At 62.7% G+C, this 26582-nt stretch overlaps 2 protein-coding genes across 7 annotated transcripts; one reads left to right on the top strand and one right to left on the bottom strand.

Annotated features, from left to right (window-relative positions):
- The first annotated feature begins 1586 nt into the window (after positions 1–1586).
- LRRC56 (leucine rich repeat containing 56) lies at positions 1587–20847 on the top strand. Of its 6 annotated transcripts, none has more exons than XM_043582141.1 (13): positions 1587–2005; positions 3584–3833; positions 4311–4489; positions 8051–8138; positions 8737–8797; positions 15924–16020; positions 16093–16293; positions 17024–17207; positions 17588–17764; positions 17843–17907; positions 18121–18257; positions 18474–18592; positions 19972–20847. In XM_043582141.1, exons 3-13 carry the CDS (start codon positions 4325–4327, stop codon positions 20301–20303), a joined length of 1626 nt encoding a protein of 541 aa, XP_043438076.1. In that variant the 5' UTR covers positions 1587–2005; positions 3584–3833; positions 4311–4324; the 3' UTR covers positions 20304–20847. The 6 variants fall into 6 exon arrangements, with proteins under 6 accessions (XP_043438076.1, XP_043438074.1, XP_043438075.1 ...); XM_043582139.1 differs by having other exon boundaries at positions 1589–2005; positions 3761–3833; positions 4314–4489; positions 18471–18592; XM_043582140.1 differs by having other exon boundaries at positions 1589–2005; positions 3761–3833; positions 18471–18592.
- On the bottom strand, positions 20786–25651 carry LMNTD2 (lamin tail domain containing 2). Its single transcript, XM_043582146.1, has 13 exons — positions 25210–25651; positions 24984–25136; positions 24491–24578; positions 24249–24362; positions 23890–23961; positions 23720–23808; positions 23084–23376; positions 22750–22828; positions 22254–22443; positions 22051–22170; positions 21766–21962; positions 21180–21432; positions 20786–21055 (listed from the first exon to the last, which is right to left on the bottom strand). The coding sequence occupies exons 1-13, from the start codon at positions 25440–25442 to the stop codon at positions 20924–20926; spliced, it is 2013 nt and encodes a 670-aa protein (XP_043438081.1). The 5' UTR covers positions 25443–25651; the 3' UTR covers positions 20786–20923.
- Positions 25652–26582: the final 931 nt, after the last annotated feature.

Raw genomic sequence — 26582 nt, 5'->3', positions numbered from 1 at the left:
CGGCGCACGCCCCGCCCCGCGCCCCGTCCGTCAGCCCGGCGCGGCTTGCCATTGGCTGTCTGCGCCGGGCCCCGCCCCGCCCCGCCCCGCTCCGGTTGGCCGGCCGGCCCGCCTGTCAAAGGCCGCGGCCGGGCGGGGCTTCCGGGAAACGGCGCGGAGGGCGGTGCCGGCCCTGGAGGCCCTCGTGGGCCGCGGCCTAGGGGGGCTGGGCTCGGGCGGGCGGGAGGACGCTGGGGTCGCGGGTCCGGGGACGACGGCTTCCCCCGAAAGGGTCGGGACTCTCCCGAGGAGACAGCAGCCCCGCAGGGGAGCGGGTCCCTGGCCGGGTGTGGACTGGGGCGGGGTCGCTGCGGTCCGGCTCGAGCCCCCTGCCCTGGCGGGGAGGACTTCCTTGCCCCCCGACGCGCAGCCCGCCGAGGGGGCCCCGGAGCGGAAGGATCAGTCCGCGGGACGAGCCTCAGGGACGATGGGACCCACAGGGTCAGCACCGCGGTCGACCCCCGGGCTGGGGGCCGGAGGAAGGCGGAGAGGGCGGCGGGGACGGGGGTCAGGTGCCTGGAGCAGGCCCGGGCCGCGCCGGGAGCCTCTGGGTCCCCCAGCGGCCGCGGGCTCGGCTGCCGGACACCCGTCTTCCCCGCAGGTGGCTCCGGAGCGGGCGCCAGCAACCCTCCCAGGACACCCGGCACCTCCGGCGGAGTCCTGGGCGCGGCACAGCCGGTGCGCCCAGGGCCAGGCGGTGCAGGGGCGTCTCGGCTGGGCGGGGACCCATCTGAGCCCGCGGAACAGCGAGACCCGCTGTCTTTTCAGCTGCTTCTCAGCAGCGCGCAGCCCCTCCCAGGACTCCGCGCAGCCCCTCTCTCCCGCATCCCCTCACCACCAGCCTCGCCCAACTTGGGCAGGCCCCGCAGACCGGCCCACCTAGCTCCCCCAGCCCAGAGGCTCCAACGGTGCAGGTAACAAACGGCACCCAGCAAATCCAACCCAAAAGTTGCCCAAGTGGGTGACACCCCAAGCACAAACATGCACGTCCTGTCTCCTCTCAAGAAAGACATGTTTTTAACATTTTTTAAAATTTCAGTGCAATGTATAAACACACCTCTCATTTTTACAGAAAGCGTGATGCGTTCATCACACGTGAGACCCAACCTCGCTTTGCTCAGACGGCACCCCCTCCCTGCCCCTATCCCCTCCCGTGCCCGCTCCGTGCTGTTCCCTGGGAGCTCACCCCACTGCAGGCCGTGACCTTGGAGGGCCCCTTCGGGGACCACCCCCGCCCCCATCACAGCACCGACCCCACCGGCCGTGACTGTATCCGGCTGGCGGTCCCGCGCACTGCACCGCTGCTACAACAGAGCCGGGCCTGCGCCTGACGCGCACAGACGCGAAGTGAAGGTGCACAAATGGAAGCGGGTGGTGGCGTCCCTCTCGGGCGTGGACACTCCAAACTCCCCTCCTGGTGTCCATGTCTGCATTTGCCTCGTCCTCAGGGGCTCCTTTTGTTTTGGCATCCGTCACGCTCCGAGGCGGAGGTAAATCCCGCAGGGCCAGGGCCAGGGCCTCACGGGCGACCCTCCCAGCTGGGAGAGGTGGGTGCTGGTCTGCTCCAGAGACCCGCTTTGCAGGGGCTGACACCTGGCCTGTCTGCGCCCCACCCCGCCGTCCCCGCTTGATGGCGTCTCACCTCTGCCCCGGCTTCCCTCCCAGCCCAGGGGGCGCCCGCGGCCTACGGGGCCCGACGCTCCCGATCCCGATCCGGATTGGCTGCTGCCCCGCCCCCTTCGCCCTGCCAGAGCAACTGTTGCTAAAGGGGCGTGGCTCGACCTGGGAGTCAGGGAGCGTCCCGCGGCCTCATGAATATTTGAGTATTCAAATGACGCTCCGGCCCCGTTGCCATGGCGCCCAGGGCCCGCAACCCCGCCCCCGGAAGAAAGACCGACCCCGAGTCGCAGCGAGCCCCCGGCGGCGGAGGGCGCCCAGGGCGGTGGCACACAGACCAACCCCTCAGGTGAGAGCCAAACACGCCTTTGGGCCCCGGGGCCGCAGGCCTCGCTGTCTCCCCCGTGCCTCGGGGCAGACAGGCCGAGGAGCAGGCCCCAGGATGAAGCAGCAAAGCCAGTGGGGAACTCAGTGGTACCCCAGGTGTCAAATCTGGTCTTCCAGGGGCCCTGCGCAAAACCAGTAGCCGGGCTCCCACTCACCGGGATAGGAGGGGCTTGGGGCCCCTTCCCCGCCTCTGGGGAAGATTGGGAGGCAGGGACCCAGACTCTGCTCTGGGAGTTTCCGTGGTGGAGACCCACAGGGGACCAGGCCCTGCCCTCAGAGCTCCTCCCGCTGTGGTGAAGGCCTGGAGGGGGGAGGGGACCCAGAGAGCTGATGAGCCAGACCAGGGACTGGCATTAGCCTGGGCTGTGGGGACAGACAGCCCCATGGGTTTCCAACCTGGGAGGCTTGTAGGGCTCGCAGAGTGGCAGGGCAGGGGCTGGGAGTAGAGAGCCATGAACAGCACAGACAGGTTCCAGCCAGTGCACGAATGTGAGGGGACAGTGTTTACAGGCCCTGCTCCTTGGATCCTGAGACCTTTGGGCTGGACGGGACCGATGCTCTGGGCCCCGTCAGGGGTAGGACCTCTGCTCACCTGCTGTCAGGCACAGAAGGAAGGAGCAGTGGGCTTGGCCCTTAAGGCTGCCAAGGGCATCCTGGGGCTGCAGCCTGACCAGCCCACGCACTCCCGTCTCCACAAGGCTGGCAGGCCCGGGAGTGGGGTGGCCGTCACATTGCCAGGAGGCACAGTGGTGGGGTCCTCCTGCCAGGCTTACGGCTTTTCACCAGCTAGAGAAAGGCAGGCAGCAGAGGGAACTTTTGGAAAGAAATCCTGGCTGGAAACCCCATGGCCTTTGCCTCCCTGGATCCTGGGTGTTTGTGTCACTTTCCAGGTGAGGTCACTGAGGCGCACAGAGCCAGGGCTCGGCAACCCTCCCAAGGCCTCTGTCAGAGCCCAGCTGGCCACCCTCCCTGCCCTAAGCATGGCGGAGAGGATGCGTCTTGAACGTCCACAGAGGCTGATAGATAAGAACAGTGGCTGGTGACTAGCGCAGAGCCCTGTACGTTGTGGACACAGCGCGCAAGCATCCTGCCCGCACAGAGCCCGCGTTGTCTTGGGGTAAGGTGCTCACTCGACAGGATGCATTGTAAAACGCAGAGGACCATAGAACGAGTCAGACCTATAAGGAGAGTAAATCCAGGAAGGAGAGGAGGGAATACAGGGGCAGGGGTCAGCGAGGCCTCAACCCAGTTGGAGGGAGGTGGCCAGAACATCCCGGGCAGACTTCTGGCTCTGTCCCAGAGACGATTCCCAGGTCCGGGGCTTGGCGGGTATCTGCATCTTTAAGGACCAGTGCCAGGCGAACCTCGTGCAGGTGGCTCAGGGACACACTGAACAACACCTGTGGGGCCTGGGGCTGGGGGTCCTCAGGAGGGACAGCATGCCAGGGAGCCCAGCCCATGAGGGACAGTCCACGGTGGCAGACCCGGAACCCCTTTTGGAAAGAGGATGCAGCCAGCCACCACCTGACTTCTTCTTCAGCCGCTCCAGGTCCCTCATCAGGATGACTGAAAGCACCTGAGGGCCAGTCCCCACACTGGCAGCCCCATGCATCTCGGCACCTGCTCACTTCTGAGCCCTGTGACCTCAGTCCCGCCTGTCTCAGATCCCCTGGGCACAGTGACCTGGCCAGGAGGCCAACCCACCTCTCTCCTGCAGGTGCCACTTGGGGACACATGCCGCCCCCTTGCCTGAATGTTTGACCCGTGGTGGAAAAAGGCAGCTGCCTCAGGTGAGGGGGCTCAGCGGGCACGGGGGGCGGGGAACGCCTGAGAGCCTAGTCCTGGGCCCCCATGCTTGGAGACCATCCGGGGAGACGCACAGCACAGGGCTTGAGGCAATGGCTTGCTGCTGGTCACAGCTGACAGAGCAACCATGACCTGGGGCCAATGGCACCCCCCCCCCGGGGCCCACATCTCATAGCCTACGTAGGACCTCAGATAGGGGAGTCTAGAGCCAGTACCCCTCTTGTGGGCCCTGGAGGATGACCTTCCTAGACCCAAGTGGGGTGTGAGCTAAGGCTGAGCAGGGGACTGGGGGGGGGGGGTGTGCAACGAGGCCCCCAGGCAGGGGGAAACTAAATGAGTGACAGCCCCCCAGAGCCGGACAGGGGGAGCCCCACAGGGGCTGGCTGTGCAGGGGTTTAAGCCAGGCTGCAGATCTGAGGGAGAGCAAAGGCTTGGCATCGTTACCTTCTGCCCATCCCCAGCAGGTTGGATGTGAATGGACCAGGCCTGGGACAAAGCCCACCGGCCTTGGCCGAGCACAGCCGATATCCTGGTGCGGGAGCTGAGCTGGCAAGGCCCGCACAACCCCTGCCCGAAGAGCAAGGACCCGGGCAGCCATGGCGAGCAGTTGGTAGAGGAGTACCTGTCACCTGCCCGACTGGTGAGTGCCAAGGGCTTGGGGGCTCAGGCCGCAGGGCTCCGCGTGGGGCAGCATCCCAGGGCTGGTGTCCGGCCTGCCCTCGGTCCCCAGCCCTCTAGGCTTGCCTGGCTGACAGACGTTCTCAGCCCTGCTATGTGACACAGGTGCTTGGTGACACAGATGTGCCCCCGCCATTCAGGACCCCAAAGGGAATGAGCCGGGCAGGAATCCCACAGGTATTTGCCTGGTACCCGCTGTGTGCTGGGCTCCAGGGACCCCTCTGTGAACCGCTCCATGAACCTGAGGAGCCCCTCGTTCAAGCGGCTGTCATCCTGGCAGGAGACAGGGTGGGGAGCCGTCAAAGTGCCCGGCACACAGCAGGTGCGAACCACCGGGGATAGATAGATAAAACACAACCTCAGTAGGGGAGCCCTGGCATCCGGGCCCAGCTGGTTAAGTGGGGGCCACTCCGGGGTCCCACCGACTGCGTCTGGGGCAGCTGCTGAAGGCTTTCTCCCACATCTGGGGCTCTCAGCCCCACCCCTGTCCTGAGGCCCACCAGGACGCGGAGAGCCCCCACGGCTCCCGATTCCTGCCCAGCGACCCTTCTGGGCAGCTCTGCACGTCACCCGCTGCTGGCCATGCCGAGGGGGCAGACCCCGCCAGCTGCAGGCACCGCCACACCCACCCTTGCACGGGGTAAGAGGGTGAGAGGCTCATGGAGAGGGGTCCCTTGGAGACCCTGCCGTGACATACTCACCGACGTGCGGCAGAAGGAAACCTGGCCGCCCCAGGCCCCCACCTGCCTCCCCGGCCAACTCAGAGATCGGCGCGGGTGGGACTCGCCTGCCAGGCCCCTGTCCCCACGCTCCGCACGGGCTCCTCTGTGCGTGCAGCCCTCCAGCCACCCTGCGAGCCCAAGACTTCCCAGTGCCTTGGTCCAGCACGGAGCACATCGGGACGGCCCTCCGCCAGCTCCTCAACAGCCCCCCCTGACAGGGCCCCAGGGGACAGAGACGGATTCACAGCTGCAGGCCACCTCCGTGCTGGCCTGCTCTGGGGTCCTGTGTCCCTTGGTGCCAGTGAGGTCTGGGTTCAGACACAGCGGGCGGACGTGTTGGAGGGGGACAGTGTGCACAGAGCTCGGGGTGGTGCTCCTGTCTCAGGCACCCCTAGGGCCACGGGGAGCCCGGGCTGCCCTGACACGACGGCCTGGCTCTCAGAGGGGACTCGGGCACCAGTCGACCTGGGCACAGGGCTGGAGCGTCCTCTGCTGGACAGAGCAGCTGGCTGGGAGCAGAGCAGGGGCAGGGAGGGCCAAGGAGGGGAGTGACCCTCACCTCCCCCACGAGGACCTAGCCTCAGCACCCACCGAGCACCACACACCAGGAGTTAGGCCAGGCCGACTGAGCGAGCCCGCCGTGAGCACCCTCAGGGCCTGGAAGTGAGCTCATGCCAGAAGCCGAGGAGACAGGACACAGGCTCTGGGCCAGGCGGCTGCAGTCCGGGTGCAGGAACCCCTCCCCACCGGCCCCCCGCCCCAGCATCCGCGGAGCCACAGACACTCCCGGTGCTCAACGGAGTGTCTGTGTTTCATTTCCCTTCGTTTGTGTTCCTTCTCGGCTGACAGTGCCCAACAGGGAGGATGTTTGCAGGAGGAGGTATGGCCGCCGTGCCTTCCTCGGATGGCCGGCGGGACACTCCCCAGAGGGCCCCGTCACACAGAAGGCTTTGTACAGCCTGGGATCCCCGCAACCTCAGGCCCGGGCGGGGTGCGAACGTGCCACGAAGCTGTCTCCTCAGACCCACGTGGACGCCCACCTCAGACTGCTCCCGGGTGAATCTCGCTGACGCTCAGGCGCCCACCAGCAGTCCCCAACCCCTTGGCAGGGGGATCGCTGTGTCCCGTGTGTCGTCTCTGGCCACATAACGCTGACCGTGAGCCTCCCAGACTCTGGCTCCAAAGACGGGTGTCCGTCCTGAGGCTGCCCTGCTCCCAGTCGCCCCGCGGGCTCCCGCTGGGATCCAGGCTCGAGGGGCCACACGGGACCACCCTGCTCAGGGCCGACGCCGGGGTGAGCAGCGGGCGAACCCCAGGTGCAAACTCGTGGGCTCCCTCCGCCAAGCCCAGCGTGGACGAGGCCGCCTGCTCTGGGGTCTGTGTTGTCGCCCGCCAGGGAATGGGCGCACCGTTCTAATTCAGGGGAGGAGTGACCGGCGTGAGTGGCAGCCTACCCACCCCCACATCCAGACCCTGCACACTCCCGGAGTCCCCACGCGCCCCGTCTCAGGCGAGTCCAGTGTCCGGGGAGGAAACTATACCGCACACATCCGAAGAAGGGCCTGTCCGTGAGACCCAGGCGAGCGTGAGGACCAGCGTGGCCCCCCAGCCAGCCTGCAGAGGGGGACACAACAGGCTACCTCGCCAGCCTCTCCCAGTTGAAAGGGGGGGGCCCTGGTCTGGTGGCACTGACCCCCACCCAACAAATGTCTGGGTGCCCTGTGCTGGGAACACGCATTGATTGGAGATCGTTCTGTCCCTGGTGTGGCTTCTGTCCATCCTGGGGCCCCCTTCTCCGCCTGGCTCCCGGCTGGGGAAAGGGCCGCTGTTGCGGACGACCTCCGTGACCCCCAGTCCGGGCCGCGGCGGCCTGGTCATCAGAGGCCCACAGCCCGTGTGCTTCGCCGTACGAATGAGTCCGGCCGACGCCAGGACCGAAAGCCACACTTGCGATCATGTCCGGACACGGTCCTCTCTGCGGACTCTGTCACTGCGAGCCGGGGCCTCTCCTGAGAGCCCGGGGCCTCTGCGGGTGCGGTGGGTGCCGGGCAAGCTGGCTTCGTCCCTGAGACTGGCTCACTGGGTCGTCCTACCTGCAAGCCCTTCTCAGCTTTCTCTCTTGCGGATTGGAATCGAGAGGCCATTTTATTTTTCAGACCCACGGGCTCCAAACCTCCGGGGCTCTGTCCCCTCCCTCTGGACAGCCCCCTGTCAAGGGCACTAAGGGGGCTCAGCTCACTCCGCCCGCAGCATGCTGGGACCTCTCCACTCAACGCGACAAGCTCCTCGTGCACGTTTTCTGCCATCCAGGCTACCGCAGGAGACTGTCTCGCATGGCACAGGCGTCTGCCTTTTCAGACCCCCAACCCGGTCCCAAATCAGTCACGTTGTTTAGTCGCGTTGTCGTGCGGACCGTGGGAACCGTGCCTAGCTCCCGCGTTCTGTATGAATCCGCTATGGCCGCCACGCTCCGTGACAAACAACACCCAGCCGCCGTGGGTGGGTCCAGGCATGCTGGTCCGCGGGTCCGGGGGGCTGTGGTTCAGCCACGCTCAGCAGACTGGGCGCCGAGCTCCGACACACTGGGTCTGTTCCCTGGGTCTCATTTGGACAGTGGCACCCTCAGGGCAGGCCCTTGTCTGCAAAGAGCCCCGCCAGCCAAAGCCATCCCTGGCCAAGGTCAACACAGATGAGGCACGGGCATTTCTGCCCCCTGTTCCAGCCCCACAGCCGAAGGCAGAGACTGGGGAGGAGTGACCGCGGTCCAGTCCCCAGGGCTGACTCTTCATTGATTTTTGCAGCGCGCCCTGGCCCAGGTAGATGACCTTCGACTGGTGGGCATGCTGGAGATGTGCGTCAGCACCCGTGAGAGCAGCCTGGGGAACTTCGGTGAGAGCCCCTCCCTGTCCACACCCCACCGCTGGCAAGGTCAGACTTCGTGAGGGTCCGTTCGCTGGAGGGCTCCCTGCCAGCCTTCGGTCTTTGGACCGCCGCACCCCACGGGCCTGCCCTGCATCCCTCTTTCAGGGATCGGGGACTGTCTTGCAGGGTCAATGCCCCGTTCTTGGAAGGAGTCTAGCTCAGAACCCTTTCCCTGGGGGTTTTAGGGTGCACAAGGACACGGGCTCGGGGGTTCCTGTGCTCTGGAACAGAGCCGCCAGTTGGTGCGGGTTATGGTGTGGGGTGCCTGTGGCTGGATCTGGGATGTGGCTCGGGGATAGGACCCAAGCCGTGGCGGCCCCGCCACACCAATGGGGCGCCCCTCCTCCGAGTGGACTCCTGGAGTCCTGGGGCCTCTTGGCCTTCCGGACGGGCCGTCTGCTCAGGTGTCCCCCGCCCCGTGTGAAGCACACAGCCGCGAGGTTGCCTCCAGGACTCAGAGCGGCCATCGATCAGGGGCCAAGGAGCACGGATGTCTCTGGAGGGTGCAGAGAGGTGAGTGAGGGGTAAGGCTTAGTCTCTGACCTCTCCCTCCTCTGGCCCCCAGGCGTGCACCTGCCCAACCTCAGCGAGCTGAAGCTGAACGGTAGCTGCCTGGGCTCCGTGAGGTGAGTACCTGCCCTGGGATCCCGGCGGAGGGGGGGGGTCCCCACCGACAGCCTCCTGGCCTCCTGCTGCCTCTGTGTCCGGGCCCTAATGCCCGCCCTCCAGCCTCACTCTGGGACGTGTGGCACGTGTCACCCACCCCCAGTTTGCTGGAGGCACCTGCTGAGAGTGACACACACCACTCAGAGCCTGTAGTCAGCTTCAGGCTGGTCACACCAGGTCTCCAAGGACCCACCACGGGGTGCCCGGAAGATGCTCCCCATCTTTGGCAAAGAGTCCCCAACAAGCAAGGGGTCTCCGGTGGGTGCCCCGATACCACCCAAGCCTTCAGGGTTTCAGGCGTCCCTGCGGCGGGGCACGTAAAACGTAATGGCGCGTGAGTCATCAACTGAAGAGACAAAATTCAAAAAACCAAAGACAGATTAACGTCCTTTGTTTACGTCATTGGCCGGAAAGAGCAAAGCTGAAGCAACATCAGACCGTTTTTGGTGTCGGAGCAAAATGGGTTTTACGTAGCCAGGGCGGGCCAGCGTGAGGCAGGGGGTCCGGTCAGAATTCTGGAAAATGATCCAGACGTTTTAAATGGGCTCTCAGCACCCAGTCATGTCTAGGGGAGTCCAGAAAGGTATTTATGAAGCAACCTCCTTCGAATGCTTTCTTGATTTTCCTTATTTATACTGTTATTTATCAAATAAAGGTTAGGTGCAGCCCCAAGGGCCAGAGCAGAGAACGGGCCTCAGGGGGCACAGAGGGCACCGTGTCTGCTGTGAGGGTCTAGAAAGTGGGATTTCAGGAACGTGCCTCGAGCATGTGGCTAAGCAGTGTTCTGACAGAGAAAGCAACAAAGACAAAAAATCCTGTTTACTTCCTTGTGGAGGCTTCAGATTAGCTCAGCGAATAATGAGGTGTATAAAACTCATAAACGAAAGGATGAAAACTACAGAGAAGTGGAACGTATTATAAAATTAAGAAATAGGATACGTCATTTGTAGCAAAACAAAATAATTCAATTCCAAGAAAACAAAAAAAAAAAAAAACCCAATTCCAAGAAAAATGATTCGATCATAAATTGCAAGAAAACACGTTCTGTCCCTTGATAACAACAGCGACAAGTGTAGCAAGTCTTTTAAGTTTTGTCTTCCTGAATCCTGAAACTGGGCCACACGAGGTTTGCAAATCTCCACGGGCTGAAAGTGGACAACAGTTTGTAAAAGGAAGCTATCTAATTAAGCGTGGCAATCCAGTAAATTCATTTGCGGCTTAGCTGATAACAGCCATACTAAGGGCATTAAAATCTCAGGCCGGGGTGGGGCGCCCAGGCTCAGTCAGAGGAGCGTGCGACCCTTGGTCTGGAGTCGTGAGTTCGAGCCCCACGTTGGGCGTAGAGATTACTTAAAAAAATAAAATCTCGGGCAGTATCTTAAGGGCTGGAAAATGATTTTGACGTAACGTCTGTCTGTTCGTCGGCGGCTGAGAGAGAATTCAGCAGCTGAAATGTCACGGGCGTGAAGGCGGATGTTCTTGATCCCACGGGCTGAGCGTGGCTTAGACTCTGCGAGGCTCCTCAGCCCGCCTGCCCCCGCTGACCTCGCCTGTGGCGGCCTTCGCTTCCACAGAAACCCTTCGTTTTGACCCGGTCCGTCAATTCTGGCTGGTGATTTGGGTCTCATCCAGGAAGTTCGTCCACGTCCCCGGAGTCGCGGGATTATTCTGCCTCTCCTTTCGTTCACTCTTACGGTCTCTACCTGCGAGGTCGCCTTCAATGGCGGCATGAGATCGGGACCCAGTTTAATTCCTGCCGTACGATGAGCCCCTTTTCCCGACACCGTCTCTCCAGCAACCCACCGCCTCCCTACAGACCACTCTGCCGCTTATCGGGTCCTCGCGCAGATGTGGACGTGGGAGCTCTCGGCGGCGTCTGTCCGTCTGTCCTGCACCAGTGCCACGCTGCCTGTACTCCTAGGGCTGTGTGTTCATGTGTCCGTGTCCGACGGCCTCCTCGTCGCCTTCCTTTTCCCAAAACGACCGGGCTGCTCCCGAACGCTTCTCGTATTTGACGTTCACGATCTGTTTGTCGGGCGTTGCGCGCACGACTCTTTCCGAATTCTCCTTGCAGCGAAGAAAGATTCACCTGCTACCTCGGGTTTATTTGTTACCCATACACGTTCACGGAGATGAATAGCTCCCCACCCGTGTGCTCTTTTACGTTTTTAACGGAGTCTTTAAGCTTCCCCTAGGTAGGAAGTTTGTTATCGGATAGAAAGCCTTCCGCCGCAGGTCACGGGACGCTGTATCCCCCAGCGCGCACCCGGGCCGAGCCCCGTTCCAGGCCGCGGACGAGGCCGGCACGCACGAGGCCCGAGCAGCAGAGATGTAGTCTTTCCCGGGTAGGCAGAGCAGAAGTCAAGGCGAAGGTGGACGGCCCTGGCTCCTTCTGGCGCTGCGAGGGAGGAGCCGTTTCGTTCCGCTCCGCTGGGGGGGGGGGGGGGGCGGGGGCAGCTTGCTGCCTTCTTCGGCGCCCCTTGGCTCGTCGGCGCCTCCGCCCCGTCTCTGCCCCCACGTTCACACGGCATCCTCCCTGTGTCCCCACCTGCGTCCCACGTCCCCTTTTCATAAGGACACCAGACGATATTAGCGCCCACCCCGCACCGCGGGGAGCTCGTCTTAATAATTACACGTGCTACAACGCCTTCTCCAAACAGGGTCGCCTCCTGAGGTGCTGGCAGGTAGGACTTTGACTTACGTGTTGCTGGGAGGGGGGACACCCTTCATCCTGTAACGGGCAACGTGCCCTCCTGCGTCTGACAGTAAGAACAAGCAGGTTCCCAGCGTCCGTCCTGCGTTTCTCTGTGCAGAACCGCGTCCTGTCACACTCCCCGGCACCAGCCGCCAGGAACAGAATGTGATCGTGAACCGAGGCGGCGTGAGCTCAGCCAGGAGCCACCCCTCCCGTCCCCACTGCTGCTTGGGACAGGGCAGGACATCGGCCTCCCTGAGACCAGAACTAAAGGCCCACATGTTTACGGGATTTTTGCAATCACGTGTGGGGCTCCGTTTCTCTTGTATTTTCTGGTTGGTTACTATAAGCGTAGAGAACTACGCTGATGTAGCGTAGATTTCTTTTCCATCAGTACAGCACTACCGACTCTCATTCGTGGGTCTTGTCTCTGGCAACCTCGTGTCTTGATTTTCGACGGAGCAAAACTGCCAAGCTCTCCTAGAACCCCAGTAATTTGTTAGTTCAGTCGGGGTTTCTGTCTTGAAGATAGAAAGACCGGCAACTTTCCCTTCTAGCCCACACGCTTCTTCGTCTCACCCCGTAGCCTCGGCGGGCCCGCCCCCCGGCACGACGTGAAATACGAGCAAAGACGGCGGCGGGCACGCTTGGTTTCTGTCTGTCTGAACGGGCACGTGTCTCAGTTTCTCTGCGTCTGTCCACACGATCACGAAACGATACTCCTGGACCCCATCGGTGGTGGTGATCCTTCCCTGTGCGCCTGCGGTAGGACTACTGGGTCACGCTGAGTTAACATCACTGTGACTTTGAATTCTATTTGCTCGGCAGTCTTCCTGTCCGTGCTCACGAGGGCCAGCCCTTCACCTGCCCTGAACTTCCCTGGTTCTGGGATCAGGGGTTGACGCCTACGTTGCCTCCCCCTCTAACTGTCCTTTTCGACGGCTCTATTTTTTAAACTTCTTGTGTACAAAACTGTTGTGGAAGATCGACATTGTCGACTCCTTGGTGGCTAATTACAACTTACTTTTAAAACCGGTAGGGGCGTCCGGGTGGCTCTGTCGGTTGAGTGTGCGACTCTTGCTTTTGACTCCGGTCACGACCCAGGGTCGTGGGATCCAGCCCGTCGGGATCCTGACAGCACAGAGCCTGCTTGGGTTTCTCTCTCTCTCTCTCTCTCTCTCTCTCTCTCCCTCTCTCCCCCTCCCTCCCTCTCTGCCCCTCCCCTGCTCTCTTTCTCTCTTCCTCTCTCAAAACAAATAAATAAACATTTTTAAATTAATTCACGAAAACCAGTCCAGGTCTGAGGACTGTGAGGGTTGGGGGGTGACCATCACCACTTAATTTCTTTAACCGAGTTTCGCACTTCCTTGCGTGCCCGCTTTATCTAGGTTTTCAAAAATGTTGGTCTGTATTTTGTTTACAGTGTCTTCTGCTTGTTTGCCACGGCTGCGCTGGCTGTAATTCTTCCTCCTTTGAAATGCCGTGTATTTGTTGGCATCGTCTCCTCACCTTCGCTTTGCGGGAGGTTGTCCGTTAACTTTTTGCGGAGTCGGCTCTCGGCTCTGTTGGCTTTCTGTACGGTCTGGTTGTTACTCGTCTCGCCCGCATCTTTATTGTGTCTTCACTTCTTGTTCTGTTTGAAATGTGCTGTTGTCCTCTTTCCAGCTCCTTGCGCGAAATGCGAAGCTCTGTTGTGGCGACCCTTCTAGTTCTCTGAGAAACACACTTGAAGGTGCAGCTCTGTCTTCCTGGACGGCGTCAGGCATGGTTCCACAAATTCCGCGTGCTTTGCTCTTTGTCATTGCTTCCAAATATTCGGTAATCTTCCTACTGAATCTGAGATGAGGCAAAATCTGCTAGGTATTCCCCCGGACCCACTCTTCTGTAACACCGGAACTCCCCGCTTTCAGCTGGGCACGTAGCCACCTAGCCCACCCCGCAGCCCACTCTGGCCGTGCCCCTCGGGTCTGAGCCACAGGTCACAAGCAGACTCTGAAAAGAAATGGAATGGGACAATAATGCCATCTCAGAAATGAAGACACACTCCAAAGAGATCCTGCAGGAAACCCAGCACAACGTGCCGCGTGGAGAACAGGAACGGTCAAAACGACCACACCTGTCCGTAAACGGCGTCTGGACGAAGCACAAGGGTGGAGGGCAGGCGGAGGGTCTGCTGGGCACGTAACTGTAATCGCTTCAGAAGGAAACCGAAATAATGGAACAGAACAAATAGTTAAAGGTTAAAGAAAACTTGTGAGGGGCGCCTGGGTGGCTCAGTCGGTTGAGTGTCCGGCTTCAGCTCAGGTCATGATCTCACGGTTCGTGGGTTCGAGCCCCGCGTCAGGCTCTGTGCCAACAGCCTGGAGCCTGCTTCGGATTCTGTGTCTCCCTCTCTCTCTCATTCTCTGTCTCTCTCTCTCAAAAATAAATAAAAGTAAAAAAAAAATTGTTTTAAGAAAAGAAAACGTGTGAGACACAAAAGAGGACTTTCAACCACACGTTGAAGGGAAAAATCGAAGGTGGCCAGCTAACACTGGAACGCACCCTAACGAAGTTACTGGACGTGAAGATGAAATCTGGAGGCGGCCGAGGAAAGGCATCACCTCCTCCTTGAAGGTGAACCAGTCATGTGGTTTCCCTGGGACCTCTCTACAGAAATACTCAAGGCCAGGAGGTGGGGTGATGCCCACATGCCCAGTGGAAAGAAAGCAGGAACGGGAATTCCACGCCCAACCAATGCTTCGGAATAAGTTACAGATCAAGGAAAATAGTTTGATTGGCCCCTCTCGAAGAAGTCACTAGACACAGACCTCAGCCAATTAAGAGATGATGGGAAGATACACTGGCTGCAGCGGACTGGGGGTGAACGTGGAGACCCCGTAACGGGAGTGAAGTTCACAAAGGTGACGTGGAGGTTGGGGGGACGGCAGCCAGGTGAGGCTGTGGGTCAGACATCACCATGGTGGGGGGAGGGGGCATGTGCACTGGAAGGTCTGAGGAAGTCACCAAGCCGTGCAGAAAAGCCATCGGATGTCACAGGGCTGGGAGGAGGACACAGGAACAGGAACAGCTAAGCAGGGAGAAGGGCAGACGCCAAGTCCCGAGGCGAGAAAACGCAGGGGTGCGATTTCAGGAGCACAGGAGTCACGCTGCAGCGACTGGTCCCCACCCTCACCCCAGGCCCCGGCAGGGAAGCCCCCCCACGTCACGGTCCCGGCAATGCAGCTCTCCTAAGCAGCATTTCAGGCCCTCGCCCCCAATTCGAATGCCCAAGAAGCTATTAATGGTACAACTAGAAATATTAGGGTGCCTGCAACACGACACAGAAAAGTCCCAGGGGAGACTAGGCAATAGAGGGAGGAGAGTAAAACCCCCAAACTTCAGCAGATACCGCGAGAGACACGGAAGATGTGGCTTCTTGGCATCTTCAAAACGAGAATAGCATACTACGAAAAAAGAGCAGAGGACAATGAGGGGCACTTAAGAGTCAGACATGGCGGCCAACATAAAAACATCAGTAGCAATGTTGGAAAATGGGCAAATCTCCCAGAAAGCAGAAGACAAGGCAGAGAGATGGAAACAGGGGAGAGAAGATAAGAAGACGAGGGTCATCCTCAGACAACCGAGGAAGGACTGGTAGAGCTCCAGATGTGAGAACGGGGAACACGGAGAGAGAAATTCAAAAGAAATGCCATCAAGAACCTCCCCGAACCCGATGAAAGGATACGCCCTGTCAGGGGGCACCCAGGAATGAAGGGCCCCTGCAGGGAGCAGTGGGCCCAGAGAGCGCCAGCGTTGTTCTAAGATGAGGCAGCACCGGCCTGCCCATCTGCAGGGGAGTGGCGGCAGAGGGAGGGCGATGGGCCAAGACAAGGCTTGGGCAGGGGACGGCCCGGGGCAGGGGTGGGGGAGGTCTTGGAGGCACAACTGGCTGGCAGAGGGGGTGTAACTTGGGGCAGCCAGCCACAAGCACGGCCCAGAAAGGGAGTGGGGCTGATCCCACTGGGGCAGGGCCGCCTTGCCCAACCCCCCTTCCCCACTGCAGCAGATGGTGGGTGGGTGCGGCTCAGCCAAATAACCCCGCCCAAAGGTGCCTCCCCTCTGCCAGACCCAGCCTTCCGGGGGGGTGGGCAGGAGGAGGTGGCTTCTGCCGGTGCCCAGACCCGGGAGGCTGCAGCAAGGAGGGAAGGCAGGGAGGCAGGGGGTTCCGGGGCCCTTTCCTCAGCCTGGAGGCTGCCACGCACCAGCCACAGGTCATGGGCAGCCCTGCACCTGGAGAGAGCCAGATGCGGGTGGTGGATGGGCTCGCGGCATAGCACAGGGCCTTCGTGGACGCACACGTGGCCCTCCAGCCCAGGACGGCGCTGACCAGGCGACCCTGCCCTCCACAGAGACCTGGGCACCTCCCTGGGCCGCTTGCGGGTGCTGTGGCTGGCCCGCTGCGGCCTGACCGACCTGGATGGCATTGGCTGCTTCCCGGCCCTGAAGGTGGGTCTGTGGTGCCCCGGGCTGGGGAGAGGGTGCCGGCCAAGCCCTGGCTGAGGCCCCCTGCTGTCCCAGGAGCTCTACGTCTCCTACAACAACATCTCAGACCTGAGCCCGCTGTGCCTGCTGGAGCAGCTGGAGGTCCTGGACCTGGAGGGTAACAGCGTGGAGGTCCTGGAGCAGGTGTGTTACCTGCAGCTGTGCCCGAGGCTGGCCACGCTCACCCTGGAGGGCAACCTGGTGTGCCTGCGGCCAGGGCCCAGCCCCTCCAACGAGGTGCGTCTGGTGGGCGCCCGGGGAAGCACGTGCGCGGGATGGGGAGATGCTCTTGGCCCTCCCACGGCCCCAGGGGCCTCTCCGCCCACCCGGAAGCTGGTCATGTCCAGGCAGGGCGGCGGGATCGTCCCCAGGCGCGTCCCCCAGGCACAGTCCACCTGCACCCTGTGACTTGTTCACCGGGAACTCATTCTCTGGTATCGCTGGAGACCTTCTAGGCCGGGACCAGACCCCACGGGGCCACGTGCACACAGACCCCCAGCCCACGCACAGACCCCCGTGAGGCCCATGCACATACCACATGGAACCACGCGTGTCCGGTTCGGTCTGCACGTGGAATCACACACGCACACTCACACACAGCCCCGTGCACGCCCAGTCCAGAGCCCCCCTCATCTCCTGCAGGCCTGTGCACACCCCACACAGCTGCCCACACCCCCGCACTGCCCGTGCCCAGAGCGCACTCTTCCTGCCCTGCTAGCCTCCACGGGGTGGTGGTGCCCAGCTAGGCCACAGCTCTGGGCTCAGGGGAGCTCCACAGGCCAGAGGACACCACTGGACCTTGGCTGTGAGCCTAGAGGGTGAGTTCACGTGATGGGGGGAGCCCAGGGTCCCCGCAGTCCCTGGTGGCCAAGAGTGACCCAGGCCGGCACCCACAGGAAGGTCTGGAGGAATCAGCCACGGGAGGGGCCCCGCTAGACCCAGGCCTGCCACGCCCTCCACCCTGCAGGTGCCCCCCGGCTACAACTATCAGGCAGAGGTGAGGAAGCTCGTCCCACAGCTGCGGGTCCTGGATGAGGTGCCAGCCACACACACGGCCGTGCCGGCCCCCCGGGAGCTGCGCCAGGACTGGCTCATGGTGAAGGAGGCCATCAAGGAGGGCAGTGTCTACGAAGGCCTGTTCCCAGGGCTGGGTATGGCGGCCACTCCCCTGCCCTCTGGCAAGGGCTGCCCTACCCCGCCTGGAGACCTTACCGGCTGGAGCCCCAGAAGACGCCCCCCCCCTGCCCCCAGGAAGAGAGCTCTGCACCCCCCAGCACCCCCCTAGGCCTTTCAGAGATGAGCAGCCATATTTCACATCCCTTCTCAGCCTTGACCTTCTGTCCCCAGAGCCCCGCATACCTGCGTCCAGGCCAGGATAACCTCCCTGTGAGCAGAGCAGCGCCTGGTGGCGTGTGGGCCTGCAGACACACAGACACGTGTTAGGGGGCGGGGGTCCCTGGCCTGTGGACAGTGTCACGGGCTGGCTGGCTGGCGTGTGCTTCCGTGACCTCTGATTCTGACCCTCGGGTAGATCATCCCCACGGAGCCCCCATCCGGACACTCGGCTCCCAGCTCTCCTTGCCTGAGACCCAGCCACGGGCCCCCAGGCCACGGCCCCTCTCCCTACTGGTCACTGGGGGTCCCCTGCCGGGAGGCCTGCTTCCCAAGGACCCAGCTCCACAGGACGACACCAGTAACCTCACCCACGGTAACTACCCACCTCTGCACAAAGCTGACCCCGCAGCCCCTCAGCCCCAGAACAGACCCAGCCACCCCTCTTCTTCAGGTGGTAGCCGAGTCCTCTGCGGAAACCCCACCAAAGGCCTGCGGGAGCGTCGACACCAGTGCCAGGTGTGGCTTGTCACCCCCAAGTGGGTCACAACTGCAGTGCTACCACAGGGGACCCGTGTGCTGGCCTGGCAATGCCCTGGCCTACAGTCACTGCTGGCCAGAAGTCCCAGCCTCCCCAACACCCTGCACAGCCAGATGAGTCCTGCCTTCAGGGTGCCCCCCACCTAGCCCCCTCGAAGGCTGTGCCCCCAAACCAGCCCCTTCTCTCCTCAGGCCTGGACACCTCCGGAGCAGCTGGCCCCACAGGAGGACCTGGCTGCCAGTGCCTCCACCCCAGGGCCTGACCCTGCAGACAGCAGTGACCTCCTGGCCTTGGCTAGGCTCCAGGCCCGGAGGGAGCTGCACCTTCAGTGGGTGCCCCTCCCGGCCCCCAGCCCTACCACTGCATGTCCTGGTTTGGTGGGAGGTCATGGCAGGGGAGGGGCCTCTGCCTAGGTACCCCGGATGGCTGGGGCAGCTGGCCGTGGGAGCCTGAGGCTGGGGGACCACCCCAGAGCACATTCGTTTGGGAATGGCCCTAAGGGCAGGGCTGCACCCCCTCCCCCCTCTGGTCCCCTCCCCAGTAGGTACCTGGAGTCCCAGCAGGAAGGTGCCACAGCCCCCCGGGGCCCACGGGGGACGCCCGAAGAACAAGAGGACGAATCTAAGCCCAGGACTCCCTCTGGCCCCCAGTGTCTGGTCCCAGGTACTGAGAGTGACCCCACTCACTGCCCCAGACCAGCATTCATCGGCTTGGGTCCCCTTCCTCAGCTGGACCCTGAGAGGGGCTGTAACGGGGAGGGCCTCTCCTGATGGTGAGGACTTACAGTCAAGGGTTCCAATCCCAAGTCCTCCTCCCCTGAGCGCTCGGGATAATAATGCCCCAAGGGCTGGACAAAAGGGGGTAGGGGCAGGGGCTCTGGACTGAGAGGGTAGGGTGGCAATGAGGGGCCAGGACAGGCCCACTGGGCAGGGAGCAGGGCACAGGCCAAAGGAGGGGAGAGGCCGCCAAATGGGCCAGGGGACTGAGGCGGGGAGGGTGCTGCCCTTACCCTGCACACAGGGCCTGTGCTGGGCCCAGGACGCGAGTGTCCTGCATGGAACAAACGTGGGGGGCTGTAGAGACCCTCACGCAGCAGGGCCCAGGGAGGCTTCCTGGAGGGAGGGTCTGAACTGACGCGTAGAACTGAGGGGGCAAGCCTGGGAAGGGGGCATTGTAAGCAGGGGCAGCAAGTACATAGGCCATAGGCGCTTTTTTTTTCATTTGATTTTTTATTTTTTTTAATTTACATCCAAATTAGTTAGCATATAGGGCACCGATTCCTTAGTGCCCCTCCCCCATTTAGCCCATCCCCCCTCCCACAACCCCTCCAGTAACCCTCTGTTCTCCATATTTAAGAGTCTCTTCTGTTTGGTGCCCCTCCCTGTTTTTATATTATTTTTGTTTCCCTTCATAGGCCATAGGCTTAAAGGTTGGCTGAATGACACTCCTGTGGGTTGGGGAGTCAAAAGGGCCAGGATGGAAGAGGGACAGGACAGACAAAGCCTGTGCCCTTCCCTGCGTGGCCTTGTGCCTGGGCTGTTGGGGCGGGGGGGAGGGGGGGGGAGAGACAGAGGACAGGCAGAGCAGCCAGCGGGAGTGGTAACAGACAGTGGGGACCCAGGGACAGAAGGGTGCCAGGGCCTCCCACTCCAGGCCAGGTCCAGGGAAGCACTCACTGGTCACGGCCACACCTCCCAGTCTGCCCTGAGGGGGGTGCCAGGGCCTCACTCTATAGCGGAGTGTTAGGAACTGGCCCAGGGCCACTCTTGGTGCTGCGACTCAGTGACCCAAAGCCAGAGCTCAGACTTTGTGGCCTCTGCATGCCCAGAAGTGGGTGTGGCCCCAGCAAAGTCACAAGGCCGCAGAGCCACAGCCTCCCAGGGGAGCACAGGAAGTGGAGGGGAGGGGTGCCGCTGTGAGGGGGTGAAGGGCTGGGGGAGGGGTCCCAGGGGACACTGCCACCTTGCTGTGGTGGCCCTCGCCCCATCTACTGATCCCTGTGGGGACCCTTGTCTGACAAGCTCTCTTTCCTTGTTTTCCAGAGTCTTCTAGGACCTCAGGCTGTAACCTGATCCCCTCTCCCCCTAAGTTCCCCTTGCCATCTGATTCCAGCAACACCTTCTGGGGGTCCACAGACCTGCAGTTCAGGAGGCGTAGGCTCAGAGCCCTAGGCAGCTTGAGGCCTGGCCTGGGTCAGGGGCTAGCTGCGGTGACAGCTCTAAGAGGCCTGGAGGTGGCCTCGGGGCCGAACCCTCGAGCCCAAGGATGTCCCAGCCCAAAGCCAGCCCCGGATCCAGCAGCCAGACCTCCCCGGCCTCCGGTGCGTGCAGCACCTGAACCCTGTCACCCCAGCCCAATCCCACCCCTAGTGTAACCCCCCACCCACTGCCAAGCTGGCCTGGACTGCGGGCCAAGGAGCCCCAGTGTGGTCGTGGGAGCCCCATGTGAACTCTGGCCTCATGGAACCCAGAGCATCTTGGAGAGTGTGTTGGGGGGCGGGAAATAGGCTTGACATAAGAGGGACCCTTCTTGGTGGAAGGGAGTGGGGGGGTTGGAACTGCCAGGGGTGGGCACAAGGAAGAGCCCAGAATAGGAGAGCCCAGTTCCCCACCGCTGGCCCCGCTGCCCGCTCCTTCCATGGGGCCCGGCCTTCCCTGGAGGAGTGGTCAGAGCGACGAACCTGGAGGACACAGGCCGGGCCCAGGCTGAGGTGGCCGGAGTGCAGCCAGGCCCCCCTCGCCCCCCGACCCTGGGGGATTTGTGCGGGTCCTCGCCCACGCAGGGACAGGGCAGCCAGTGCCCTTCCCTTGGGATAGGGCACCCCAAAACCAAGCGAATCCGCTTTAAGGACTCTCGGGTGTACATGAATGCGGTTTACTTCGTAGGCGACGTTGGTTCAATAAATTGTGCAGCTGGCACTGCTGGTCTCCCACGACTTTCTCCCAGCGCGGCCCATCGGCCTTGGGCGCCCACGCCCGCGCTGCCCTCCACCTTCTACACCCGAGCGCCCGGGTCCGCGGTGACCGGCGGGCAGGGGAGGAAGCGGAAGCCGTATCTGCTCTCGGCCGTGCTCTGCACTGACAGAGCTACCATCGGGCAGCCCCGGTCCACGCTCCTCCGGCACACCTGGAGGGGCGGAGCCCGAGCGGCGCAGGGGAGGGGAGGGGAGGGGAGGGGCGGGGCGGGGCCGGGAGGAGGACCCCGCGGGAGCTCCGGTATCCCGCCACAGCCCGCACGCGCGCGCGCTCACCCGGACCCTGTGCTCCTTGCTAGCCCCGCAGTGCTCCAGGCACAGCCCGGCCTCTGCGAGGGACAGCGACGGGATGGGGTCGGCCGGACTCCCACTCCCCGCCGGTCCGCCCGCCCTCCGCGTCCCCGTGCGCTCACCGGGCAAGGCGGGCAGGAGCTCGGGCTTGCGGGTCTCGGCGGCCTCGGGCCTCGCCGGCACCTCCCGCGGGCGGAAGAGCTTGCTGGTGCTCAGCCGCAGCAAGAGGCCCCGCGTCCTGGTGGGGCAGGAGGGTCGTGAGGTCCGGAGCCCGCCCGCGGGAAGGGCAGTCCTGGAGGGGAAGGGGCCTGGGAGGCGGGAGCCAGGGGCTGGTCCTGCAGGGCACGCCGCGTGGGAGCGCTCTTGAATTACTGGGGGGGCGGGGGGGCGGCGAGGACGGGACCTGGGGAGGTGGGTGGTGGTCCTGCACGGGAACCCGTCTGGAGAGCGGCCTCAGAGGGGATTGGACCTGAGGCAAGGGAATGGTCCCTTAGCAGGGAGTCTGGGGGGACGGTTTTTGCGGGGGTGGGTCCTGGGAGGCAGAGGAGACCCAGGGACCCGCGGTGCCCACCCGGGCCTCCGGCGTCTGGCTCCGGCCTCCCGCACCCTGCCCGCGCGCGAGTGTCGAGGCCCGCGACTCTGCTCCCCGGGGTCGGCCCCAAGCCCGTCCTCTGAGAGCGGGAAGCGGTCTACGGAGAGGTCGGTGTTGTCAGCGAAGATCCTCGAGACCGGGGTCACGCAGTGGGGGGCCCGGTGCTCGCTCAGGACCTGCGGGCCGGCCGGGAGGGGCACAGCGGTCACCCCCAGCCCGCGGGGCTCTCCGCCCACCCCATCCCGGTCTGAGACGCACCCTGACCTCGCCCTTGGGGTTCAGGAGGAGAGTCACGCATCCCCGGCCGGAATGGAAGTGGACAGGCTCTTGGCCCAAGGACGACGGCGGCTGCTTCTTGGTGCTGCTGGGGCCCTCGCCCCAAACCTGCTGGACAGCACGGGGCGGCGGGTGAGGGGCGGTGGGGGCCGGAGCAGAGGCCACGAGGGCTCGCGGGGAGCGGGGCGCACCGTAACGTGGTGCCCTGGAGCCAGCAGCGTGCCCGGCGGGAAGCGGTACATGCACACCGGGAAGCCGTACAGGAGCTGCCGCAGCGTGAGGCCGCCCAGGTCGGCGGTCTCCTCCAGCGACTGGTTGAGGACGCGCACGAACCTCTCCTTGCGGCTCACGGCCACGATCTTCAGGCTGGAGTTAATGGGGCTGGGCGGGTGAGCAGGGAGGGTAGAGGCACCGCAGAGAGGCTTGGGCACCCCTCCACCGCGGTCCTGCTAGGAGACCCACCCCTGCTGGGATCCCCCACCCCCACCCCGTGTCACCCCCCTCCCCTCCCACGGAGGCGGCGCCTGGGATGCCGGTGATCTGAGTCTGCACAGGACTCCCCTGTCAGGACCGTCTTACCAAGTGGGTCCCAGGGGGGGATTCCAGGGATCCAGGGAGAGACCTGTCAGAAAGAGGACCTCCATATGGAGCATCCTCTGGGGACATTGAAAGTGAGGCCAGACTAACCTGCAGTACCCTGAGGCCGCATGTGGGAGAGGAACAGCTCCAGGGGTCAGATCCACAGCAGGAGGGATGGCCCTGGGGGCTGAGGGAAGAGGAGGGACAGCTCAAAGTGCTGGGGAGGGGTGGGAGGGAGCGAGCCAGAGTGCAGAGGAGGTAGCGTCTCACCCAAGGCCACCCACACCCCTGGGGATGAGGCAGGAGAGGCCCCCAGTGGCCTTGCGCTGAGCTGTTGGGGAGACCAAGCTGCTGGAGACGGCTGTTTAGGGTTTGGGGCGGAGATCCCAGCCTCACGGGTGGGGGGAGGGAGGAGCCACCAGGGAGACCCGCCGTACCCCACCTTCAGGCAGTGCCTGCATTTCCCTGCCGAAGCTCCTCCGGTGTGGTTTTGTCAACTCAGAACTGCGGCCTGCAGCGCAGGGTGGCTGTCCCGTCACCTTCTGCACGCGATGAGGCTCAGCCAGCCAGCCACTGCCGGGGTCGGAGTCCCTGCCCCCGGAGCTGCTGGTGCCCACAGAGGGCAGGGAACGCCACTCGACGCTCTTGAGATGCTGTTCCACACACTCTCTATGCAGCTCCGAGCCCCACTGGCCAGGCACTGGGGCCGGTGGGGATGGCGAGGCCCAGGGGTGCCTGTGGGCCACAGTCTGCTGACCTGCTTGCTGCCTGCTGGCTCTGGCTTCTGAACTCCAGCCCTGCCCCCATCTGACCTCCCCAAGGTGGGCGGGGCACCCCGAGTTGTGGTTCCAGTCCCTGGGACCCAGCCTGGGAGAAAGGCCATAGATGGACTGTGATGGCTCAGGAGCCCTTTCCCTTCAACTTTCACCTCCTCCTGTAGATCAGAGAATTGACCTTGGGAGGTGTCAGTGGCTCGTCCAGGGACACTAAGGGGAGATCTTGGACTCTGGTGCACACATGCCAAGGCACGCCCTCTCCTCCCTTCACCCCCGCAGGAGTCCCTGGCCGGCACAGTTACTTTTGATCTGAGTTGGACTTGATGTTGGCGAGCAGGTTGGGATACCGATGGGCAATGCTGTTCCAGTCTACGTCCTCCAGCCGGAAACCCTGGCCAGGAAGCAACAGGAACATGGCTCTCCCCTCCCACGGGCCCACCGAGCCACGAAATCACACGGGGGCCTTGCTTACCTCTCCAGTAGAGGGGACCTGATCATTCTCAGAGAGGTCACTGGAGTCCATCAGCGTTTCTGCAGTTACCACCTTCAGAAGGGGAGCGGAGGCCAGTGGGCGGGAGCCTGGGAACGAGCCTCTCCCCTTGGACCCTCACCAGCACCCCAGGCACACATTTGCTGTGCATCAGGTGGGCGGAGCCAGGGGGTTCCTCCCTGCCTTAGACCACGGTCCTGGGGGTCAGGCTTCTCAGGCAGGCCAGGGCCCCCCAGCGGAAGCACCAGCCTGGAAGGGACACCCTGGCTCTCCAAGGGAAGTCCAAGGAGGGATGGGGAGGGGGACGCGGGAGGCGGGAGGGTGGGCCGAATGGGGCTTACCTCCACACTGCCGGTGGAAGATCGCAGCACGCGACCCACCCAGGAGGAGCGGGCCAGCTGCAGGAGGCAGGACCTCTGGAACGCCTGCAGCTCAGTCTCCAGCTGGGACTTCTCCTGCTCCGGGAGGGTGCGTGGGTGGGGCAGGGCCCTCTCCCCACCCCCGGAGCCAGCCCCTACCTGGCCCCTGATCCTCACCCCAGCCTGGGTCCCCTGACCAACTCCTGATCCCACCTGCCCCTCACCAGTTGGGCCTGTTCCTTCTGCCCTTTCAACTCCAGAGTCAGCTTCTGGACCTGGTTCTGCAGGAGCTTCTCCTGCCTGTGTGAGCAACTGGGGGAGGGGCCATCTCAGCAGCCCCCACCTCAAGGTCAGTAGCCAAGGAAGGGAGGAGGAGGGGCTCCTCTTCACTGACAGTGGAGGCCTAAGGGCACAGAGTCCCACCGGGCCAGGCCAGGTCGGGTTCTGAGAAGTGTGGGTCATAGGTCGAGTCTAGGTTCAGCGGCCATCGACATGTTTCGAGTCAGGGTCTGGGCAGGTTTACAGCACATTCACTCTTTCAGGGTTAGGTCGGGGGGTCAGAGTCAGGTAAGGATAAGGGCTAGAGGCAAAAGTCAGGGTAATTATCAGGTGGGAGTGTTGGTCAGCCCCAGCGGTTGGGGATGAGGGCAGACAAAAGCCATTTCAGGCCAGGACAGAGGCTGGGTTGGGCCGAAGGACTGGCGCTTTGCTGCTCACCTCTCGGGTGGCAGTCCAGCCACCTCGTACAGGATGTGGCAGTGCCGGGCATTCTGGCGGTTCCGGATGGTCCACCGCAAAGCCTGGATCTCCAGTTCCCGCTGACCCCACAGCAGCCGCAGGGTGCGGGGGTCCAAGGACTCAGGGGCCAACCTGCAATGCCAGCACCCTTGCCACTTGATCAGGCCCTGCCCTCCAGCTGACCACCCCTCCCTCGCTTCCTTACCGCAGGTTGACGGGGAAGACCACGGGCGTGGAGCTGGGCTTGGTGTCCTTCAGGCATGCAGGAGCCACTGGGTCTTTGGGTGGGCCAGCTGGAGGCTCCGGGTGGTCACTGACCGGCTCTTGGTCCGCCAGGGATAAGGCAGCCTGTCTCTCAGCTTTTTCAGCCTCTTGGCAAGGCTCAGGGGCCATCCTCGATGTTCCTGGGGGAGCTGAGATGGGTAGTGTGGCTGTCATCCTTGTGTCCCATGGGTAGGTACCGCGTGGGGCTCTTCTTTCATGGCCACAAGTGTGTGCCTGTGTCTGACAGCCCTAGACAGCATCACTCCAAAAATGCCCTTGTGTGTGTGCGCGCGTGCGTGTGCATGCGCACGTGCATGCCCCCAGGACACCAGATTGCCGGCCACATGTGTGTCTATGTCTGTGTGTTTCTGACCAGGACAAGGCAGCAGATAACTGTCCCCCACCCCCTTCCCCAAGCAACATGTCACCAGGATGTTTGCACATTTCCTGTTGTCTCTCTGTCACCCTTGCCCTCTACGACCTGAGGTCCTGCCCTCAGCCTAAGGCAAAGGTCCCCAGAGGTGTAATCCTTTGCCCGTGATGCCCCCAGACCCAGGGCCTTACCCCCAACACTCACCTGAGGCCTGAAACCCAAGCAGGCCTAGGGAAAGAAAGGCTTTACAGTGCTGCCATGGATACCAGCACCAAAAGGGGAGGGGCTGTTTGTTACCAGCAGCTTCCAGGGAGACCCCAGACCAGGACCCTGAGTGAGTCCTGGACCCACCTCCAGATCCTGCCTGAAGGAGAAGTGGTAAGAGGCTGGGTTGTCGGCCAGTGAACCTCAGGAGGCCCAGGGAACACAGAGCCACCAGCCAGGCCTGCTGTGGCCACACAGTCCACCACCCCCAGCCTGACTGCCTGACTGTGGCACTTGGTGGGTATCGGGGGCATTGCTGCCCTGTATGTGGGGGCTTACTGAACTCTAACCGGCAGTGAGGCCCTCCTGAGTGTTTCCCATAGCTTCTTTGTCCTCAGAGGCTGATGCCCACCTACCTGGCCCCCAAGCAAGAAGCCCCCCCCCCGCCCCTGTCCATCTCTACCACCTGGGTCACCTCAGGGAGCCCCGGGGACCCTCTCATAACCACGATAACTGTTCCCTCTGCCCCACACCAAAAATGAAGCACCAGATCTGACACACAAACTGATGCTCTCCAGCCTTCACCCCCGACCCCTTTCTAACTTTTTCTTTCTTTCTTTCCTTTTCTTTCTTTCTTTCTTTCTTTCTTTCTTTCTTTCTCTCTCTCTCTCTCTCTTTCTTTCTTTCTTTCTTTCTTTCTGACTCTCAACTTCGCGTTTTTGTAGACTTCCTGTGTT

The sequence above is a fragment of the Prionailurus bengalensis genome, chromosome D1 (genome assembly GCF_016509475.1).
Source record: "Prionailurus bengalensis isolate Pbe53 chromosome D1, Fcat_Pben_1.1_paternal_pri, whole genome shotgun sequence".
In the NCBI taxonomy this organism is placed as follows: Eukaryota; Metazoa; Chordata; class Mammalia; order Carnivora; family Felidae; genus Prionailurus; species Prionailurus bengalensis.
The sequence above is the reverse complement of the archived record's forward strand: the minus strand, read 5'-3'. Positions and strand labels throughout refer to the sequence as shown.

Excerpts from the sequence above, each read along its gene's own strand:
- LRRC56 (XM_043582139.1), top strand. The coding sequence starts at position 4,325 with ATGGACCAGGCCTGGGACAAAGCCCACCGGCCTTGGCCGAGCACAGCC. Across the intron at positions 18,258-18,470 it reads CGGAGGGAGCTGCACCTTCA|TAGGTACCTGGAGTCCCAGC; the intron begins GTGGGTGCCCCT and ends TCCCCTCCCCAG. Across the intron at positions 18,593-19,971 it reads CCCCCAGTGTCTGGTCCCAG|AGTCTTCTAGGACCTCAGGC; the intron begins GTACTGAGAGTG and ends CTTGTTTTCCAG.
- LMNTD2 (XM_043582146.1), bottom strand. The coding sequence starts at position 25,442 with ATGACAGCCACACTACCCATCTCAGCTCCCCCAGGAACATCGAGGATG. Across the intron at positions 24,363-24,490 it reads AGAAGGAACAGGCCCAACTG|GAGAAGTCCCAGCTGGAGAC; the intron begins GTGAGGGGCAGG and ends CTCCCGGAGCAG. Across the intron at positions 23,962-24,248 it reads CTTCCACCGGCAGTGTGGAG|GTGGTAACTGCAGAAACGCT; the intron begins GTAAGCCCCATT and ends CCCCTTCTGAAG.